The 22,539-nt window shown below is 46.9% G+C and overlaps 1 protein-coding gene across 1 annotated transcript in view; it reads left to right on the top strand.

Annotated features, from left to right (window-relative positions):
* Efcab6 (EF-hand calcium binding domain 6) overlaps window positions 1–22,539 on the top strand; it is a 191,116-nt gene that overhangs the window by 16,379 nt on the left and 152,198 nt on the right. Inside the window, exons 4-5 of the mRNA XM_037197495.1 lie at window positions 5,506–5,717; window positions 17,789–17,877. Of these exons, the coding sequence (XP_037053390.1) occupies window positions 5,506–5,717; window positions 17,789–17,877 (301 nt within the window). The remainder of the gene's footprint in view (window positions 1–5,505; window positions 5,718–17,788; window positions 17,878–22,539) is intronic.

Below are 22,539 nucleotides of genomic sequence, written 5' to 3' on the forward strand. Positions count from 1 at the left end.
ATGTATGTACATGTGCCAAAGGACCAGAGTACATATGTACCCCCCTCCTGCACACATACACTTATATATACAGGTGTGTGTCTGCCATCAGCACTCTTCCCTCCCAGGGGGCACCATCAGCTGTTCCGCACTCTCTTGTTCACATGGATTTGGAGATGTGGCTGTGTAACTTGTACGAGCAGATGATATCAAATAAGTACAATTGCCACAATGTACCCTTTTCTTTTTAAAAATGGTTTTGTCTGGGGCTGGAGCAATGGCTCAGCCGTTAAGAGCACTTACTGCTCTTGCAGAGGACCGAGTTCTACTTGCCGCACCCACATCACGTAGCTCATAATGGCCTGCCTGCAACTCCAGCTCCGGGAATCTGATGCCTTCTTTTGGCCTTTGTGGGCACTGCATGCAGGTGGCACACAGACACACAGACACACAGACACAGACACACACACAAATAAATAATACAGATGAAAATAGTACGTTAAAAGTATTTTATCTTTGTATTTCAGCTTCGCACTCACTGGTTCTTTCATTCCATGTAGTCTGCAACTAAGCCAAGCCCATGAGCCGCCAGCTGGGTCTCCTGCATCACAGCCCTCCTGGATTTGGGTCATGGTGGCAGGCTAGTTCTCCAGAGTCCTTTTTGTTCCCAGCTCCGCCAACAGCTTCTGCATGTGGAGGGATGTCCGCTGATTCCACCGCTGCCTTAGGGTTTCTATTGCTGTGAAGAGACACCATGACCACGGCAACTTTGATAAAGGAAAAACATTTCATTGTGGTGACTGGCTTACAGTTCAGAATTTTAGTCCATTATCATCATGGCGGGAAGCAAGGCAGCATGCAGGCAGACGTGCTTGCTGGAGAAGGTTTCTGATAGTCCTACATCTTGATTTGCAGGCAACAGGAAGTTGTCTGAGACACTGGGTGTGGCTTGAGCATATATTAGACCTCAAAGCTCACCTCCACAGTGACACACTTCCTCCAACAAGGCCACACCCACTCCAACAGAGCTATACCTCCTCATAGTGCCATTCCCTATGGGGGCCATTTCCTTTCTAACGACCTCGATTGCCTTGCCTTGAACCTGCAGCAGGCCTGATAGACCACGGGCAGAGACTCCATGCGTTCCATAAGGATTTGCCTTGCCTCTTCACCTTGTAGCCGGCCTTTGGAGAATAGCTGCCTTGTCTGTGGGAGACCTAGGGTGCTATCATATAGCTCTCTGCCACCTGCCTGGCTGCTCCTCACACGTAGTTGACCAAGGCCCTGGGGTCTTTGTCTGTCTACCATTACATGTGGCTACTGAATATGGGGTTGTTTTCTTCTCATCCTGTCTGGGCTGTGTCTGTTCCCTCATCTCTGCAGAAAAGGCACCGTCTGTCTGGACTGTTGAAGACCAGCTTGTCCTTTGTGATATTTGGTTTCTGTTGTAGCTTCAGGTCTTGGCTTGGTTTGAAACTACATATTTTTAACCCATGTTGCTTGCCGGCATGGTAGGGCTAGAGTGGCAGTCTACTGCAATTCTCTAGTTCCTAAACCGACAATGGGAAGCTGGTCCAGCTGCCTTCCAGGAAGACGGCGTTGGTTGGCTCTCCCGGCAGCAGTGGAGGAGGTTTGGGTCTGGCTTTCATTTCTAGTCTGAGGGCCTGCATCGGGCTTGTGCCTGAGGTGCTACATCGGGCTTGTAAAACCATAAAGCTGCTCTCAAGTACTTCTGCAGAGTTAATACTGTCTGCTGCCTTCAAATCACAGTTCTGAGTGCCAAGTCAGGGCTTCTTGGAAAGCAATTAAAAAATACACAAAAAGTCTGAGAAGAGATCTCAGGGTAGAAGCATGCATTGCAAAGAGGGTCCCCTGTGACACCCAGCGGGCCAAGGAATTGCTGTGCACTCTAGCTGATTCTCACCACACAGCTCCTCTGTGGGAACCAGCCGCTGCTGGGAGTCTCAGCGGCTGGGAGAGGAGATGGGAGAGTGGAGGGGCTGCCGCCTTGCTGAGCATCCTCAGGGGACTGATGGCAGGTTCTGGAGCCTTCCTCTGCTTTCAGGCTCTGCTGTGTTCGGTCTTCTCCCCGCTGTCCCATCCCCGGATCTATGTCATGGAATGTCATGTGTAAGCAGTCTGTAACCAGTTCTGTGCGGATTTCCCCACTAGGGAAATTTTAGGCTCCAGGGTACGTATCCGCTGCTTGGCTGGCTTTCTGTTAGCACCTTGGTTGCCGACACCTTACACAAACTCCACAAGGTCCTTTGCCCTAGTACTCAGCCATTGGCACCATCATTGGTCTAGCTCCTCACAATGAGCATGGATACAGGGTCCTAATCTGCTTCTTCGGACTCTGCCTGTCCCCACGCCACACGGTCTGCTGGTTCTTGACCTAGTCAGTACAAGAACCAGCAGACCATGTCTCCATTTGCCAGTCTGTGATCCATATCCATACCATTTCCTATGGGTTGACATGACATCTCTGATCTTTTTTTTTTTGTTGGTCAAGCCACACCCATTTCCTTATGGACTTGATGCATGATGACATCTCTGATCTTCTTCCCTTGTTTCTTGTCCCTGAAGTCCATTCTCTGTAGTGGCTGGAATGATGTATTGTTGTTGCTCCCCTGATGATCCCTGGGTCTTCCTCTCAAATTTTAGGAAAACCCTGGGCCGGACAGTGGTGGCACACACCTTTAATCCCAGCACTTGGGAGATAGAGACAGGTGAATCTCCGAGTTTGAGGACAGTCTGGTCTGCAGAGTGAGTTCAAGGACAGCCAGGGTGGTTGCACAGAGAAACCCTGTCTCAAAAACAAAACAAAACAAAACCCCAATCCTTTGTTTGGGTGCTTGAAGCCAACACGCAGGCATCCCACCTTCCCAACCCTGGCTCTTCCTGCTTCCTGCACAGCTACCCTGGTCTCTGTTCCCTTAGACAGACTCAGGTCGCTCCTACAGAGAGCTCTTGCAGAGCTGCTGTGGTCCATGTCGAATGCGGTCACCTCTGCTTGCTAGCTGCCTGGCCCGTTTCTGACGTTCTGATCTTGGCTCCCAAGCTCTCTGGGGAGGGATCCTGGACCGCCTGGCTAGGGCAGGCCATGGTGCCACCTTCCTACACCCTGCTGGTCTCCTGCCACCCTTGCTGCATTCACTACCATCTGTCGTCACCCCGTGGCATACTGGCTGCCTGCCCCTTGTCTGTCTTGTCCCCTCCAGATGGTAGCCGGGTCTGTCTGCCCGTGGCAGTGTGCTTGGCACCAGCAACAGGGGCTGGCAATGATGGGTGCCTGGTCAGTAGCTCTGGAATAGCGAATCCCACTTTCTACAAAATTGGGATTTCCCAGATGAGCCTCCTTACCTCCCCCCACCACCCCAGTGCTCCCCTGTCACAGGCTCCTGGCTCCCACATGGCATGCCCTACCCCAACCTCTTTGATCTCCATATTATATATTCGGCCTTCTAGAGGGCATGCACACTTAGACATCCCACACTGGGCTCAGGAATTCTCTCTCTAGCCTTGTCCTCCTCTGCCCCAGGTGTAGAGTGTAGGGGGATAAAGCCCCCCGCCCCCGACAGTGGCTTTAAAGAATAGCAGTCGTATATCCCCCATGATGCCGCTGGTCTCAGGCACAGGTGTGGCTGATGCCATACACAACCAGGGGCTAGGGTCGGGAGAGAAAACTCTTTTCCATTCTTGTTGGGAGAAGCGACAGCGTGGCTGTGGTGGTTAGTTTGTTAACCTGACACAATCTGGCCTCACCTGGCTGGGGGTAGCAGGGGCTTCATGAGGAGTTGTCTGGATTGGGTTGGCCTGTGGACATGCCTGTGAGGGATTTTCTTAATTGGGTTGCATGAGGCGAAGACCCATGCTGGATCGTGGGCAGTGCCATGTGGGCCAGGCCCTGGGCTGCATGAAAAGGAGAGGAAACTGAACACAAACATAAGGATCAGTCAGTTGCTGCCTGTTCTCGCCATGGACGGGATGTGACCGTGGCTTCGAGTTCCTGCTGCCTCGGCTTCCCCGGGTGATGATAGACTGGAGCCTGGAGGGGTGGGACAAATAAGCCCTCTCTCCCTTAAGTAGCTTTGTCAGGGTATTTTATCACAGCCACAGGAGAAGAAATCAGGACTGACAGTGTGAGCAGAGACTTCATGGGGAGGGCTCACTGTGCCAGTGTTCACACCTGGCCCTGATGGTGCCCTGGGGTGCTTTGAAAATTGTATTTCTCTCCACAATTGTTTCTGTCTGTTCAGGTCTCATGGGTGACCTGTGGACCTCTGAGGCCTGAAGCATCAGTGGGGACTCCCCTTGCCCCTAGGACGTTGAAGCCCCTGCCACTTATCCAGAGCATGGTGAACATTTTCATGCCATCTTTCCACACCTAGGCTGTTCATGTCTCCAGCCTTCAAAAGGAAAAGGATCCCAGACAATCAAAGATTCCCCCCCCAAACTGTCAAGGTCATATAAGGTAGATAGGCTGCTGTAAAGGTTAATTTACCTTATCAGCGGAGAAGGTGTTTGCTAGGTTAACCTGAGAACTTGAGTTCAGATCCCCAGCACCCATCAAGAGTGGTGGTATAATCCTGGTGTTAGGGAGGATCCCTGGGTTTTGCTGGCCCTTTAGCTCTAGGATTTTTTGTTTGTTTGTTTTTTAATAAATACTTTATTATATTCTGTCTCTCTGTCTCTGTCTCTGTCTCTGTCTCTGTCTCTCTCTCTCTCTCTCATTTCTTGAGACAGGGTTTCTCTGTGTAGCCCTGACTGTCCTGGAATTTGCTCTGTAGACCAGTCTGGCCTTGAATAGAGATATACCTACCACTGCCTCCTGTGTGCTGGGATTAAAGGAATGCACCACCACTGCCCAGTAGATCTGGGTTTAATGAGAGGCCTTGTCTCAAAAAAATAAAGTGGAGCAGAGATGGAAGAAGACATCCAGTGTTGACTTCTGGCCTCCACATTTGCACGTTCCCATCCATGTGCACTCACATGGACACACGTGTCCTCACACACACAGTAAAGATTCATTGAGGACTGTCGAGGTGGTTCAGCAGGTAAAGGCACTTTGCCGTCAAGCTTGATGACTTGAATTTGGTACCCAAGATCCACATGATGGGAAGAGAGAACCCACTCCCCCACTGTCCCCTGACCTCCACATGCATGCCATGGCATTCCAGCAACCACATACATAGGTACACATGTACACACACACACACACACACACACACACACACACACACACACACACTGTAAAAAAAAGTTTGATTTATGAAATACATTTCTTCCACTCCTCAAGGTTTCTTCTCATATCCCATGTCTGTGTAGGGAAGGCCACCCACCTTCACCTCTTTCCCTTATGGGTGTGATCCTGTGCTAACCAACTTCCAGAGGGGAAAACTAGGTTTTCCTTGGTGAGGCATCAAATGAGTAGATAACTGAGAATGAGAGAGGGAGCTGGACTCTGCAGGCTGGGTTGTGTCTCGGTCTAAGCACGCTCACTAGCTATCTCTGTCTCATCCACAGCCACAGCTATTGCCAACCCAATACTGTCCTCGTTAGATGTTGAACGGATTCTGTCTCAAAGGATTTCCTGCAAAAGGGATGAAATAAAAAAAGTCTTCCAGGTACTCGACCCGACCCACAGCCAGGCGGTGACGAAGGGGGACCTGAAGCGCGTCATCACAGCCTTCCTCCTGCCGCTCACGAGAGAGCAGTTCCAGGACTTGCTGGCTCAGGTAGGGCAAGTGGCGCTCAGTACAGGCTTTTCTGGAAAAGCCAGGGGGGCTGGCAGAGGAGCATGTGACCTGTTCTGTCTCCTCATTGACCTCCGTGAGCAACTGGAGTTGTGATCACTGTTCATCATTCACTCGAGTTCTGGCCAATTAGGATGACATGATCAGTGTTCACTTGCTCATATTTTGTACACAACGTTGTGTGCCTGTCATTTTCTTCCTTAAAAAAAAACCTTCTATATAGAAGTATTAGGTCAATTTATATACATGTAAAGATTTGTTTGCTAACTTATAATTTTTTGAGATACGGTCTCATTTTGTAGCTCTGGCTGTTCTAGAATGCACTATGTGGATCAGACTGGTCTTGAACTCACAGAGATCCACCTGCCTCTGCCTCCCAAGTGCTGGGATTAATGGCACACACCCTGGGCTCAACTCCTGGGTGGGGATGTTGTGAACTTCTGGGTGGGGTAGGTGTTGTGGAGGATATGGTGGCTGCTGTGTAAGCTTGAGGATCCGAGTCTGGGTCCCCAGAACCACATATCAACTGGCACAGTAGTATACATCTGTCACCAGTGCTGGGGCCGAGGGGAGGGGTAGGGACAGGCAGGTGTATAGCCAGCCAATGATAGAGGAGGGAAGCCACGTTGACTTCTGGCTTCTGTATGTATACACAGGCCTTGGGATGATGCCAGGGCCTGGGGAAGGATGTGGATGGTAAGGGTCCTTGGGCCAATCACTGGTCTACCACAACCAGGGTAGTAGAAAGAGAAAAGATTTCTGGTGCAAGCCCTCAGAGCCCTTAAGGAAAGGAACATAAACTCAGCAGGGATTCAAGTTAATAAGTCTGTGTGCATCATAGCACCTACAAGAATGGTGAATTCGGCTGGGGTGTTAGGAGTGTTCTTTCCAGCATGAGACTCGAACTTGTGCACACATGTGTACATGCACATGTGATCACGCTTTACTTCTTCATCCATTCTTAATCATAGTCTGGCTTCATGCTATGGTAGTGCTTTTAAAAGCCTATTTCATGTTAGAATTTGATATATACACCACCCAGGTTAATATGCATGTAACTGACACAGGAGAATGAAGTGTTATGAACACAGTAGTTCAGCGGACCATGGATATCGTCACGTTCTCCTTTTAACTCCAGGAGTTCATCACATTTCTTCCACTGACTCTTAAAAATATGTAATTTAAATAGGGTGTAGTGGAACTGTGACCCCAACACTAGGGAGGCTAAGGCAGGAGGACCTCAAATTCCAGGCTAGCATGGGCTACATCACACGTTGGAAGCCAACCTGGACTCTCTAGTGCAGCCCTGGCCTAAGACAACACCTGTATTCTGGATTTTGTTTCTTCTTGTACACATGTATCACATTGCTCTCCAGGTTTCGCCTCTGCTCAGTTTTGTTTGTCAGGAAGTTATCAACCATTTTCAGTCAAATATATTTTTAGCCCTATCCTCTCTCTTTTAGGGCATTTGGTATTGTCCCCGTGGGCTCCCACATTTCTCTGTTTAAAGAACATCATACTCTCTGTATTTTTCAGACTGGATATCAGGAATCTATTCACAAACCTACTGTGGTTTCCCTGCCCTCCTGTGTTGCTATTGGTCCATCATCCCCCGAGCCTGCAACTTTAGACATTGTTTATTAACATCTAGAATTTCATTTGGTTCCCCTCTCTGCTTGTTTAGATTTCATTCTTCTGTTTGTCTCTCTCTTACTTCCCTAAACACAGTTGAAAGAGCTGCTCTCAGGCCCTTGCTTAGTACATCTAACACACTGCTCATCCTTGAGTTAGCTCCCACCAATGGTCTTATCTTTTGAGATGGGTCAGCTTTCATGGTTGTTCATCTGAGTATGTTTGGATAATAACACAGACCAGATTGGTCCAGTGAAATAATGTGTGAGCCATACAGGCAAATTTTTTAGCAGTCACCTTAAAAGGTGAATAACAGATTAAATTAACTCAATTTCTTATTTATTTGTTTATGTGTTCATGAGTGCATGCGTACACGTGCGTGTGTGTACATGACATGGTGTACATGTAGAGGTCAGAAGACAAGGGTGGGAATCAGTTATTTTCTACCACATGGATCTGAGGAATTGAACTCAGGTTATCAGTCTTGGAAGCAAGTCCCCCAACTCCTGAGCCATCTAGCTGGCCCAGGAATTAATTTGAATAATGTTTTATTCAATCATGAATGTTCAAATACTGTGGCATTTAATGTTATCACTGTTGAAATTGTTGGTGTTTTACCTTTTCTTTTTCATTAATACAATAAGAAGCTCGTTCTATTAAATACATGATGAGTAAAGTAAAAAAAAAAAAAAAAAAAAAAAAAAAAAAAAAAAAAAAAAAAAAAAAAAAAAGTAATCATTTAAATAGATAAGCACGTGTGTACAGCTTTTCTTTTACAACAAAAATCATGACATGGAGATTTATTATTAGTTTTAAATGCTCGCTAGCTACTTGTTCTGCTACTCTCTAAATTGACTTTTCTGTTTGCTTCTTTCCTTTCTTTCTTTTTTTTTCTCTGTTCTGGCTGGTGGCTGCCTGGCTTCTTATCCCATTCATTCTCTCCTCCTTTTGTCCCTCCTGAGCCTAGAGTTCTCCTCCTACTTAGTCTCTGCCTGCTAGCCCTGCCTATACTCTCTCTACCCAGCTATTGGCTAATCAGCTCTTTATTAGACCAATCAGGTGCCTTAGGCAGGCAAGGTGAAACAAATGCAACACATCTTTACATAGTTAAACACACATCCTTATGTTGTTAAACAAAGGCAGCAGAAACAAATGTAACACATCTTTGCCTGGTGAACACATCTTGCCTGCCAAATATTCCACAACACCTCCCACCATGTTTGCGAATGCTGTGGAGCCTCTGGCTTCTGTCTGTCCCTCTGAAGATGCTTAGTTTTGATGGGCAGCTAACTATGAACTCCATCTTGCCTGCAGAGGGCAGAGCTCATATCTTAATGTAAATCTTTTATGTTTAGCTGCGCTGCTTTGACTCTTGTATACACGTGGTTCTCTGAGGTCAGCTAGATACTTGGGTAGAGCTTATGGCCCCAGAAAGTGGGTGTCTCTCCCCACCTCCTCCAGGTGCTGTGATTGTTCTTGCTTCTGCATACTAGTCCCATAGGCCAGAAAGACAGAGTTCTCTCTCTCTTTTAAAAATATACTATTCTATTAATATTTGAATTTGTATATAATATGTGTGATGTGTTTTGAGAATACCCATCCCTACTCCTCTCCTAACTCCTCCAGACCCACCAACCCCCTCCCATCTTTGTGTCCTCTTGTCTTCTTTGAATAGCCCACTAAGTCCAGTCTATGCTGTCCATGTACTCCTGGTGTGGGTCATCCACAGCAGTATGGTTGACCTACTGGAAGCCATATCCTTAAAGAAAACTGTCTCTCCTGCCCCCAGATGCCACAAACTGCTCCTAGCCCCTCAGCTAGGGGTGGGGCTTATGAAGCCCATCCTCATAAGCCTGCTGAAATGCTGATAGGCTAGATCTTGTGTAGGTATTGTACAGTCTTTCACAGCTGTTGTGAGCTCATGAGTGTGGTGGTCCTGTCCTGTTCAGAAGACACTGTTCTGCTCTGGTCCTCCCCAGCCTCTGGCTCTTAAGAACTTTCCATCTGTCCTGCTTCCACAATGGTCTTTGAGCTGTGTGTGTGTGTGTGTGTGTGTGTGTGTGTGTGTGCATGTAAGTGCCTATTGTGCATATATGTGTATGTGCTTATGTGTGTGTGTGCATATGTTTGTGTGTGCATATATGTATATGATGTGTGGGTGCATGTTTGTGTGTATATATGTGCATGCATGCGTGCGTGCATGTGTGCGTGTGCGTGCATGTGTGCGTGTGCGTGTGTGTGTGTGTGTGTGTGTGTGTGTGTGTGTGTGTGTGTTATAGTTCATCCCTTAGTGGATGAACACTCCAATGACACTCTCTCCCCTTTGACCACTCATGACTTTCTGCCTCATCCACCATCCACTGCACAGGGAAACCTCTCTGATGAGGTCTGGGACTTCACTAATTTGTGGGTACAGATGTGCAAATTTCGAGGGCAGTTTGATGCTATGCCCGTGTGGCGGAGTAAGTCTGGGGGTTTCACTGGGTTTTAGGCACTGTGTGCTGAGCAGTGACTGTGGGCCTGGCCTGAAGCTAAAATGAGAACTGGAAACTCTCCCATTCCCTGCCTCTTCTAGGTTTCAACTCCCTCCTGCTTCCTCCTGCTCCCCAGAACGCTCAGTCTGTCACTGTCACAGCCTTGTAATTCTAAAACAAAGTCATAGGCAAGCTGGGTGTAGAACTCAGAGAACACCTTTTCCCTAAGTCATTTGAGAAAAAGCTCTTTGTTACTTGCAGGTGCTATAGTGTGGATTTACTTCAAACCACAACCCAGCTATTCAAATAGAGACTCCCTTTGCCTCATGACTCCCTGCCCAGCCTCAAAGTCCTGTGCCTTTGCCCCACACCCACCTTGTAGGTCTAGATTACAGTCAGGCCCTGCCCTTGCTTTGGGTGACCATTTGGTCCCTGTTGGTCTGGGCCGGTTCCCCCATCTTTCCCTGGCTCTGCATTCTGCTACTGCAGAGTGGGTTTGCCTGGGGTTTCCTGGGAGCAGGTGCTGGCAGCATCTCTGGTGGGTGTGTCCCGGCAGTGACCTTGAGCTCTTCTGAGGGTGCACTGGATTCCAGTGTGTCTCGGAGCTGTTGACGCTTGCCTAGGCCACTTCACAAACGGAAATCTGTCAGGCTTTCTGGGGTGTGCACTTTGTAGTTAATATTCCATGAGAGAAACCTTCAGATTAGTAAATATTCCGTTTCTCATCTGACTTTCAATCTGTTCATCCACTGTTTACATATTTGCAGGGACTGGAGGTCTCCTAGTAAGTGGGTTATGAATCCATTATTTATTCACTTTGGTGTTTAAATCAGCCCTGTGCAGCCGGCAGGAGCCTCTCTAGTCTGTTTTCCCCAGCCTTGGACACAACTCTATTATTACTCCTTGAGGACTTGTTTGCCTTCTAAGACAGACCAATTTTTTCTGTAGCTGCCTTGCCTGAGTCCTAGAATCACCCGCTCTCCAGAGCTCTGCTCGCTCTAGATGGATGAAGATGCCCGGAGCCAGGGTTTAGGCAGAGGGTGGCTGACATTGTTGGGAGGCCTTCATTGGAGCCTTCTCATGGGCAGAGCTCTAAAGTCCATTTGTTCACACACACAGCTCTCTGTATTTACATTACCTCCTGGTAATTTCTGGTTCAAAGCCCACTGTTCAAGACAGTCTTCAGTTTCTCCCCAGTGTTCCAGGGATGGTCTGCCCTTCCTTTTCCAGAGTTGTAGCTGCCTGCTCAGTGAGTGAGAAGTCTGGACTCTATCATCCTTAGCATGTTTCCCTGGCCATCCTGTTACATGGCTCCTCTCCCCAGTACCTCCTTTTGGTTTTGGAGGCTGCCTGGCATTTTCTCAGGATCTTCCTTCAGTAATGTGACAGCAGAGGGCGTCACCTGCTGAACCAGAGTGCCCAAGTCAGAGAGAGACTCACGGCTGTCTACATTTTTAATAGCAGCTTAATTAAGATAGAATGTATATGCCCTGAATACCTAATGAGCCCAGGCTCATTAAGAGTCACTCTCCCCTACCCCCTTTTATCTACCAGGAGTGACTAATCCATTCATTGACACTGGAGATGCCAAATGCTTATTTATTTATTTTTATCGTCCTTCCCTCCCTCTCTCCCTCCCTCCCCCTTCCCTCCCTTCTCTCCTTCTTCCTTCCTTCCTTCTTGACAGTGTCTCATTCTGTAACTCCGGCTGGCCTGGAACTCACTGTAGAGATGCGGGAGGCCTTGAGCTCCCATATGTCTGCCTGCCTCTGACTCCCAGGTGCTGGACTAAAAGGGAATGTGCCACCATACCCGGCAGTCCTGAGCATTTCCTACAGAAGGAATCACACCACGTGTGTGCTTCCCTGTTAGGCTACTTGCACTTAGCATGTTCAGTGCTCACCTAGGCTGCGCCAGGGCAGCACTGGAGTCCTTCCCCTGGGCCCTGTGTGTAGATGGGCCAAACTTTCCAGCCTTTGGGGTCTTTAGGTCATTTCTGCTCTGACATTTGTGGATGTTGCTGCTGTGAACATTGACTCACTAGTGTAGCTTGAGTTTTCCTGCCTTGCCCAAGTCAGGACAAATCTCTGTCACCCGCCAGTCCCATAGCCACTCAGACCCAACCAAGTAAACACAGAGACTTATATTGCTTACAAACTATATGGCTGTGGCAGGCTTCTTGCTAACTGTTCTTATAGATTAAATTAATCCATTTCTATAAATCTATACCTTGCTACATGGCTCGTGGCTTACTGGCATCTTCACATGCTGCTTGTCATGGTGGAGGCTGGCAGTGACTCCTTCTGCCTTCCTGTTCTTTCTTTTCTCCTCTCTGTTAGTCCCTCCTATACTTCCTGCCTAGCCACTGGCCAATCAGTGTTTTACTTATTGACCAATCAGAGCAATTTGACATACAGACCATCCCACAGCACACTAGGGTTTTGTGTGGACAAGAGTCTCTCTCTCACTCTCTTGGGGACCTGCTGAGGGTAGGGTGGCTGTCACATGGGAATATTTCTGACTTAAGAAGAATATTTACCCTTGTAAGCACTGGACAGACACTTTATGCCAAATGGAGAATTAAAATATAATCTCTAGCCAAGTGGTGGTGGCACACGCCTTTAATTCCAGCACTGGGGAGGCAGAGGCAATGGATCTCTTTGAGTTCAAGGCCATCCTTGAATTGATCTGAGTTCCTACAGAGTGAGTTCCAGGACAGCCAGGGATACACATAGAAACCCTGTCTTGAAAAACAAACAAACAAGCCAACAATCCCTGCTATGTCCTTACAGCCATGATCTGATGTCAGTTGACCGTGGTGACAGTCTCCCCAGGCTAAATAGCTCTGCAGGAGGAGAAATACAGAAACTGTGACATTACATGTCGCTTTTAGAAGTTGCTGGAACTGGAGACTTTTTAAACAGTGGACCTTGGCCCTCTCCCCCTAACACCAGGCACACTTCCTCAGGTCCTGGAGCCTCTGGATCGGTGGTCAGCCACAGGGGCCAAAGTCACTGTGAGTGATCTCAAGCACGATGCCTGGACTGAGCAAACTGACTGGTTCATGGGTGACATCCTTCTTCAGTAGGTAGCCCAACCGGAAATGCATAAAACCAGGAAAGATTTCATAATAACCTTCCCTAGAATTTAGAATAGAGTTTTCCAGAAGTCATCTATACATCTGTTAGCTCTCATGTTCTTTGGAGAGCCACATCTGGATGCTTTAATGTTGGGGCATCTTAGACTTAGCTGTCGCCTATTCTGCATCTTTGTTTCCATGAAGAGTCTCTGAGAACTGAAATGGACCCACACCCCCTCTCTCTGTATGTGTGTGTGTGGTTGCCTCTGCATACAGCTGTGGAGGCCAGAGGTCAACTTTGAATGTCTTTTTCTGTTGCTCCCCACCTTATTTTTAGAGACAGGGTCTCTCACTGAACCTGGAGCTCACTGATTGGCTAGACTGCTTGGCCACCGAGCCCTACTGTTTACCTGTCTCTCTACCCCTCAGCATGGGTTACAGGTACATGCTTCCATGCCTAGCCTTTCCATAGGTGCATGGGATCTGATCTCAGGTCTTCTTGTGCATGCAGCAAGCATTTTACCCTGTGAGCTATCTCCCCAGCCCAGTCATAGACCACTTAAAAAATACAAAAGTCTTGTGAATAAATGGATTTCAGAGAACTAAGTTGTGTGTTGGCCCTGTGGTGTTCTAAGTTGGAGACCAAGGTTATGGGGATACTCAGCGTGGTGGATACAGATCGTGAACCCCCCTCTTCTGCAGCCCACGTCCAGCCCCAGGACTTGCTTCCTGCAGTCCACGTTTGTCCACATGTATACTTGTTTATTGGGTGTAATCTGGCAAGTGTCTAATCATTCTCTTATATCCTGTGTGTGTGTGTGTGTGTGTGTGTGTGTGTGTGTGTGTGTATGTGTCCATATGTGTGTGCATGTGGAAGCCAAAAGAGAATGTCAAATGTTTCTCAGGCACTGTCCACCTTGGTTTTAAGACAGGCTTGCTCATTGGCCTGGAACTTCCACATAGGTAGGCCAGGCTAGTTGGCCAGCGAGCCCAGGGGTCCTCCCATCTCTACTTCCCCAGTGTGAGGATTATAAGCACATGTCACCACACTCAGCTTTTAAAGTGTGGCTTCTGGGGACTGAATCCAGGTCCTTGCAAGTACTTGACTGACTGAGGGATCCTCCCAGGCCCCGTTCTCTTTTATCTTATCACTGAGAACATCCGGTTTAACCTGTTCTTGCCCATCTTTTGTCCTGTTAGCAAAACTCCTAAGTACCTGCTGCTACCATATCTGCCGAAACACACACTCTTGGAAGTAGATGTCACAGGTGCCCTTTACAGGAGAAGCGTCTCCAAAGGCGTACCATAAGCCAGCATCCCTCTGGCCTCATTTCCTAGTTAGACATGTTTTAAATGGGGAAGAGAAATTTATCCTTTGGGGGACACTGAGATAACCATGCTAGGCTTTGAGGCTGCTATTTCAAGGCTGAGTAAATATCAACTCAGTTGTGCAGCTTGGGAATCATTAGGTGTGAAGGATAGTACATTATGTGAACCTGTATGAGACTTATTATGTTTATATTGATTATATACTGGTGTTTATTTAAATTCTAGATCCATGATCCTTCTTTAATAATTACCTCCATTTAAAGAATTCAACTTTGTATTGGAAATAATTCTGAATCTTCAGAAATTTTTCCTTAAGAATGATACTAAAAGTGTTTGTGGCACAGCAATCTTATGTCCTTCTGCTTTGAGTTGTCTGTGGTACAAGCTTCCCTTCATTTTCTTCTCCTGGGATCTCAGCTCTGTGTGTGTGTGTGTGTGTGTGTGTGTGTGTGTGTGTGTGTGTGTGAGACACACGCATTTGCATGCACATAAGCAAGCAATATAATCAACATGTACATCATGGCTATTTTTTAAAGATTTATTTTTATTTTATGTGTATGTGTGTTTGTCTGTATGTGTGTATATGTACCATGTGTGTGCAGTGCTTGTGGAGGCCAGAAGAGGCACCAGCGTCCTTGGAACTGGTGTTACAGATGGTTGTGAGCTATCATGTGGGTGCTGGGAACCGATCCTGGGTTCTCTGAAAGAGCAGCCAATGCTGCTTAACCTCTGAGCTGTCTCCTCAGCCCAGTGCATGTGCTTTTATTAGTGAAAACAGTACAAAACCATCTTTATCTTGCTACTCACCATGTGTTTGTAGCGTGCTTTAGTCATCCTCATTCCCAACATGCTTTCACTCCCATCTCTTCTCTCCAACATTCCTCCTTTTACTTTCCTATGTCTTATTTCCACATCCAATCTTAGCCAAAAGGCCGAGAAATGATGCCTTTTATTTTTAAATTTAGACTGTGTATAAGAGAAGGCGTGTTTGTGGTATCTGCCTGAGTCTAGCTTACGTCACTGAACAGGATGACCTCCAGTTCTATCCATTTCCTTGGAGATGACATGCTTTCATCCTTCAGGGCTGAATAAAACCCCATTGCACATTCACAGCTGCTCTCTTCATCTGCTAACGGATGCGTAGGCTGGTTCCAGAGCTCGGCTGTTGTGAATGGCGTCGTGATAAACATGGATGTCTAAGTATCTCTGTGGCGTGCAGACATAGGATCCATCATTATGTACCAGGAGTAGAACAGCTGGCTCACATGGAAGTCTTGTTTTTAGTTTTTGTAAGGACCCTGCATATTGATTTCCATAATGGTTGCACTAATTTCCATTCCCACGCAGTATACAGGTTCAAAGGTCAGCCTTTGCTATTGTGTTTGTTTGTTTGCTTTTTAAGTCACTGGAGTGGGATAGAAACACATTGGAGTTTTAAAAGCTTAACCATGTCACTTAACTTTTTAATTGGAGTGGTGTGTGTATCTGTGTCTCTCTGTGTATATGTGTGTCCATGTCAGTGTGCCGGTACATGCCCATGTATGCACATGCAGAGGTCAGAGCAAAATATCAGTGTTTTCCTCCATAGCTTCCCATGGCCATGCAACAGGATCTCACTAATCAGAAAAATCACTATTTCAGCTTAGAATCATTGTCCAGACAGCTCTTGCGATCCACTTGCCCTGACGCCCCAGTGCTGGCTTTACAGGCGTGTGTATCCATGCCTGTTTGTTTTTTTTTAATTATTCTTAATTTTTCTATTTTTTTTTTCACATGGGTGCTGAGAATTCAAACAAGGTCCTCGTGTCTGCAGAACAAGCACTCTTACCCACTGCATCCCCCATGGCCCACATAGTGGATTGGATTTGCATCTCCCTGACGACTAGGGAGGTTGGGCATCTTTTCATGTGTTTATTAGCTGCTTGTACTCTTGAGAATAGTTTGTTCAGTTCACTCACTGGCTTATTGGTTATTTGTTATTCAATCTTTCATGTTCTTTATATATTCTGGACACTAATTTTGTGTCAGATGACTAACTGGCAAAGCTTTTCTCCCATCTGATACATGTTGCTTCACTCTGGCGATTGTTTCTCGTGTTAAAGAGCTTTGAACTGTGTGCAGTGAGTTCCTGAGCAATTGGTGTCCTTTTCAGAAAGTCCTTGCCTATGCCCAGATCTTTAAGTATTTCTGCTGCATTTTCCTTCAGTGGTTTCAGTGTGTAAAGTCTTACATAAATGTCCTTGATGCCTTGTCTGTCTGTCTGTCTATCTATCTATCTATCTATCTATCTATCTATCTATCTATCTATCTATCTATGCACAGAGTGATCCTGGGATCTAGTTTTGGTCTTCAGCCTCTGAGTGTCCAGTGTTTCAGCCCCCTGAGTTGGAGAGGCCGACTTTTCTCCAGTGTGAGTTCTTGGCCTTTCTGAGAACCAGGTGGCTGGAGTGTGTAGGTTTCCTTCTGGGTCCTGCAGCCTGTCCTGTTGGTCAGCATGTGTGTTTGTGTCCGTGTCCAGCTTTTGTTACTGTGGCTCTGTTGTGTAATTTGGGATCTGTGTGTTTCCATATAAATCTTAGGGTTGTTCGTTTGTTTGTTCTTCCTGTGAAAATGTCATTGGACTTTTGCTGGGAACTGTGTTGACTCTTTAGATCACTTACAGTGATGCAGCTGTTTTCAGGAGGGTGATTCTTCTGATCCATGTGCCAGGGAGGTCACAGATCTTCTACCGTGATCTTCAACACCCTGGAGTACATTTTGTTTTCTGGAGAAAGTCTTCAAACACCGAAGAAGCTGATCATCTCACAGTTCTTTCTGACTTCAGGACATATATTTCCTAAAAACAAGGACCCACCTCTCTCGTAATCACAGTGCAGAGCCAATCTCAATTGATTTAACCATTTTATTTAATCTGTAATTCATATGGACTCACCTGACCCAATAGTATCCTTTATAGGACTTTTGGGCCAGTGAGATGGCCTGCTGGGTAAAGATGCTTGCCAACAAGGCTAACAACCTGAGTTCGGTCCCTGGAACCCGTACGGTAGAAGAGAACGACTTCCTCAAGCAGTCCTCTGACCCCCACACCTACACTGGGGCGCACACACCCCTTCCCCAACAGAGAAATAATTATAATAGAAATCCATTAGGAAAATAACTCTTAACAGTGACAGTTTCTACCTTGACACTAGATGGACATCTCTGCTCTCCCCCCAGCTTCTAGTACACACCACACATAGGAATGTTCGCGCAGATTCTATTTGATTTATATGTAGATGTTAGGCTGAGCTCAGGTCAGTGTTTGATAATGTCATCAAGACATGTTCGCTTTTCCTTGAGCACAGACTGCCTCATTCTTTGCTTTCTGAGGACGTGTATCAGTTCAGGCTCCTGGAAAGGACTCACGGATGTTTAATAGAGTGTCTGTTCCCTTAGCAGCTTCGACGTTACAACATTACTTGACACAAAAGCCTGCTGTGTGGACTGTTGCTGGAGCCTCGATTCTCTAACACGTTGTCACGCTTTCTGTCTGACCGTAGCTCCCACTCACCAGCTCGGGGAATGTGCCATACCTCGAATTCCTGTCCAGGTTTGGTGGAATTGATCTAAATATAAATGTTATAAGGAGGTAAGTGGGCTTTTTTTTGGTCACTCATATTAACATTTGATATGAGCGAATGCTTGGCGTCACAACACAGGCCACTCGAGTCAGTTCTAGTCATGCATCGGTATCTGTGTCTCTATCTCTTTCTTTCCTCTCTGAGACTGAGACTTGCTGTATCACCCAGGCTGGTCTTGAACTCATGATCCTCTTGTTTTAGCCTCCCAAGTGCTACAATTGCAGGTGTGGCTCATAGCTGTATCTCCATGGAAAATGCATGAGTAGAGCTTGTCCACATAACATTTAACGGATTAATCCTCAGTCAAAATTGTATTTAGAAAGAACGAGGCTGTAATAGAACATAAGCATAGGAGGGTTAAAGCTAGGCTGAAAACATCCTGTGTCTAATGTATTTTAAATCTGGAAACAATGGGTTTTAATTTTGAAGTGAAATACTAAGATTCCAGGGTTGAAATTAGTTGTTTTTATACATTTTTGTGCCATTCAATGGAAAGTGATAGTGTTTTGCTGGACAGGGGAAAATAGGATGTTGAAGGTTTTGTTAAGGCACCTCTATGCGTCGTGGTTTTAGCTTAAATGTAGGGCTCACTGGTTCATTGTTGCCTGTTTGGGCCGGCATATAACCCTCAATGGCTCTGTTGGCAGAAATGCTTTGGGTTCCAGTTTGTGGCTTAGGAAATACTGTTTTAGTAAGAAAATTACTCACTGCTTATCTGACTCTGTGTGAATAAGCCTCATTTTCTATGGAGCTATACAAACAATTACAATAATTTAATTTGGGGGCTGGAGAGATGGATGACTCAGCAGCTTAAAAGCCCTTCCTGCTTTTCCAGGGGATCTGAATTGAGTTCCCAACACCCATGTCAGGCAGCTCACAACTGACTATGATCCTGGTTTTGAGGATCTAATGCCCTCTTCTGGCCTTCATGGGCACTGCACTCATGTGCACATACCCACACACAGATACATACTTTTATACATAAAATAAATCTGATCCTGTGCAGTTAGCACCTTTTAAAAGTATTGCCCTTATAGAGTCACACTTGACTCCCTGTCCCCCTTGCCCTCCCTCTGCAGCTCAGGCACAAGCATCACTGCAGCAGGAGGAAGAGGTGATGGGGAGCCATGGATGATAGAGAGCTGTGGGTGATGGGGAGCCACGGGTGATGGGCCCTTAGGACTTCTGCACAACATCTTGAATATGCTGAACACCACTGAACTATGTACTTAAAATGGTTCAGTGTTTTTTTTTTCTTTTTGTGGTGGTAAGAAATTGAGTTCTTACATGCTAAGTAAGTGCTTTTCCTATGGAGCTGTACTCTCAACCCACAAGAACAAATTTTATGACTTTTTTCCTTTAAATTACAATTTAAAAATCACTAGAGAAATAGCTCTAGCTGCAATGACAGATATCAGCCCCTCTCTGTGGCTCAAGTGGGTCCCCAGAAATTCACATTTTCTTAACCCCTTTATTGGCATTGCTGGGAGTGGGCCTGTTGGAAAGCATTTGGGGTTGGGGTAAGGGCCCCTGGAAGAGGTGGTCCTGATTTCACGGTAGTGGGTTCTTGCTCTCATGGCACTAGATGATTTACCTTCAGGAGTGGCTTCTGTGAAGCCAGATGCTCCTAGGGTCTCTCTTCTACATGCGCCTCCTCTTCCACTTTCTGCCACCAGCTGAAGGAGTGTGAGGCCCTCACTAGAGACCCCGAGCTAGCACCTTCCAGTTCTTTAACCAGCTCCTTGACCATGAACCCCAACATCATCAGTTGCCCAGACTTGGGGACCCTGTCACAGCAGAAACATACCCATCGACAGTGTGTGTGTGGGAGGCCTCGGGCTCTGTGTGGTGTTGAGTAAGTCATAGACTGAGCTGCTTTCCACAGCCACTCAGAAGAATGACCGGTTGTTTACAGACTCTACATCCATGCTCTTGACCCAGCCCCACCCCATTTATGGGATAATACTGTTGGGTGTCCCATATCCTCTTTTGAATAGTCTTTGTTTAAAAAAATAAGCTGGAAGAACCAAAAGTAAGAGATCTTTATGTGTGTGCCTTACTATGAAACCTTAGTCTGATAATTTGAGATGAGAAGGATCCTGAGTTACTTTCTTAATCATAAAAGGCTACGTATTTCCACCAAATTTGAAAGATTTCTGACTTATTATGAAGCTGGATTCTCTTGATGGTTGGAGACCGTGCATTCTAATTAAGTCTCCTTCTGTGGCTATGGCAGGTTATGTACCATAAACAGCATTTCTATGGAAGACAATTAAAATGCTGGATAAAAAGTCAAACACACACACACACACACACACACACACACACACACACACACACAAGTATTTTAATGTGTTAGTGGGCTATCAAGAGTAGAACTCCTCTAAGAGGCCAAGATAAAATGGAAAGTGGTGTCCAGAGGAGGATACTTTCTCTACAGTCAGCTTTGGCTCTATGGGCTTCGGCCAAGTCGTAGTGAATCCCTGTCCACATCACAGTGAGTTCCTGTGCTCAGTTTTGTTGTCCATAAAGTAAAGAAAGACAAGAAGCAAAGCCAAGGGGGCTGCCACAGGGGAAGAACCAAATAGAAGAGCACTCTCAATAAATAGCGCTGGTGCATGATGGGACTCGTGGTGCTGAAGATTAGAGGTCTGGATTGAGCAGGTTGGTGAAACGGTGGAGCAAACACAGCTGGAAAGAACACTAGTGGACGGGAAGGCAGCTCTGAAGGATGCAGCCCAGAAAGATACAGAGGTGCCAAACCGAGAGGACGGCACAAGGGACAAAGGCCAGGAGGAGGGGGAGGGCACGTGACACTTCCAAGAAGATCTGTCCTGCTCTGTTTCGTGTACCTATAACAGAACACAGTTTGGGCCATCTCTAAGAGTGGCAATAATATGGGAGAGTTCCAGAGGCCAGGACGTCCAAGATGAAGGCCCCAGCTCCACAGCCTCCTCCATGCATCTTCCTGGAGGAAGGCGAGGGGCGCAAGGACCAGCTACCTAGTCACCGATGACGTCTTCAAGGCCCTTCTTTGGTACACAACACCAACATTTGGAGAGGAACGTTCAAACCACAGGCATGGAAAAGAAAGGACACTGAAATAAAAAGAGAGCAGCTGAGAATCTCAAGCCAGAGAAGGATAAAGAAATGCCTAACTGGTTATATCATGAGAAATGGCAGAATGTCAGCGTCAGAGAGAGGGCCAGCAAGATGGCTCGGCAGGAAAGGTGCTTGCTGCCAAGCCTGATGATCTGAGTTCAGTCCCTGGGACCCACGGGGTGAAAGGAGGGAACAGATTCCCACAGGTTGTCCTCTGCCCTCCACATGTATACTGTGCAAAACAAATAAGGAAATAAATTGGTAAACGTTTAAAAACCAGAGGAATATAAAAGCAGTGAGAAAAGTACTCGCCAATCCCACAATTCTATGTTGTTTGTAAGAATGAGAGTGAGATTTCCCCTGTGGGACACAGTACTGCCCACTCCCCTTCTTACCACAGTGTGCTCAGCCGCTGATGCCAGAGCACCGTGCTCATGACGGCGGCTGTCTGACTGTGCTGGCTGGTTTTATGTCACCTTGACACAAGCTAAAGTCATCTGAGAGGACGGAACCTCAATTGAGAAAATGCCTCCATAAGATCAGGCCGCAGGCACGCCTGTAGGGCATTTTCTTAATTAGTGATTGAGGGTGGTTGGTTCCATCTCTGGGCTGTTGATCCTGGGTTCTATAAGAAAGTAGGCTGATCAAGCCAAGGGAAGCAAGCCAGTAAGCAGCCCCCCTCCATGGCCTCTGCATCAGCTCCTGCCCCCAGGTTTCTGCCCTGATTGAGTTCCCGTCCTGACTTTCCTTCGATGATGAACAATAATGTCGAAGTTTAAGCCAACGAAACCCTTTCCTATCCACCGTACTGGCCATGGTGTTTCATCACAATAATAATAACCCTCACTAGGACACCAGCTTGTAGATTTTTAACCTTATGATGCTGTGTGTCAGTGTGACGAGGAAATGTCTTCTACAGGCTCATGCATGGGGCTTTGATTGACAGCTGATGGACTTTGGGGAAGTGACTGGAAAATTAGGACTCTGCCTTCAGGGATGCATTAGCTCAGTGTTGGATTTAAATCTGGAGTAGACTGTCAACCCAGGGTTGAACTGGCTTAAGGAACAAATTCATGGTGGGGGACATTGTGTCCTGGGAGCTGTCACTACCCTGGCCCTTTCCTGAAACTGCTCTATGTTACAAGCTGCCATTGCCTGGTGGCCGGAACCTCCTGTCGGCTGAGTCAGGTGTTCTGTCACTTCAGGAAGAAAGATGACTACGACCACATGAAAGTTGTGGACATGTCTCCTCTGAGCCTTGGTCTTTTCTGAGCTAGAGGCATGCGGCGCAGCTGTCTTGTGATGCTGGGGTGTGGAGAGTCGCTGCTCCTGGTCAGCTGGGGCTGAGCCTTTCAGGCTCTGCAGCGTGCTCCGATGCCCACTGGGGTGTGGAAAGAAGGGCTTGGGAAGGCTGTGTCATGTGGAGCTTTGATACTTTCCACCCCAGGAATTGAGCCTCCATGCTTGGAAGCAGCAGAACCACACCTTTGCCTGCTGTGTTCAGTCCAGTGTGGTTCAGCCAGGCCCTGTAGGACTTGTTCATACCAACTTGCGTCAACTGAGGGGCA

This window comes from Peromyscus leucopus, chromosome 20 (genome assembly GCF_004664715.2).
Source record: "Peromyscus leucopus breed LL Stock chromosome 20, UCI_PerLeu_2.1, whole genome shotgun sequence".
Lineage (NCBI taxonomy): Eukaryota > Metazoa > Chordata > Mammalia > Rodentia > Cricetidae > Peromyscus > Peromyscus leucopus.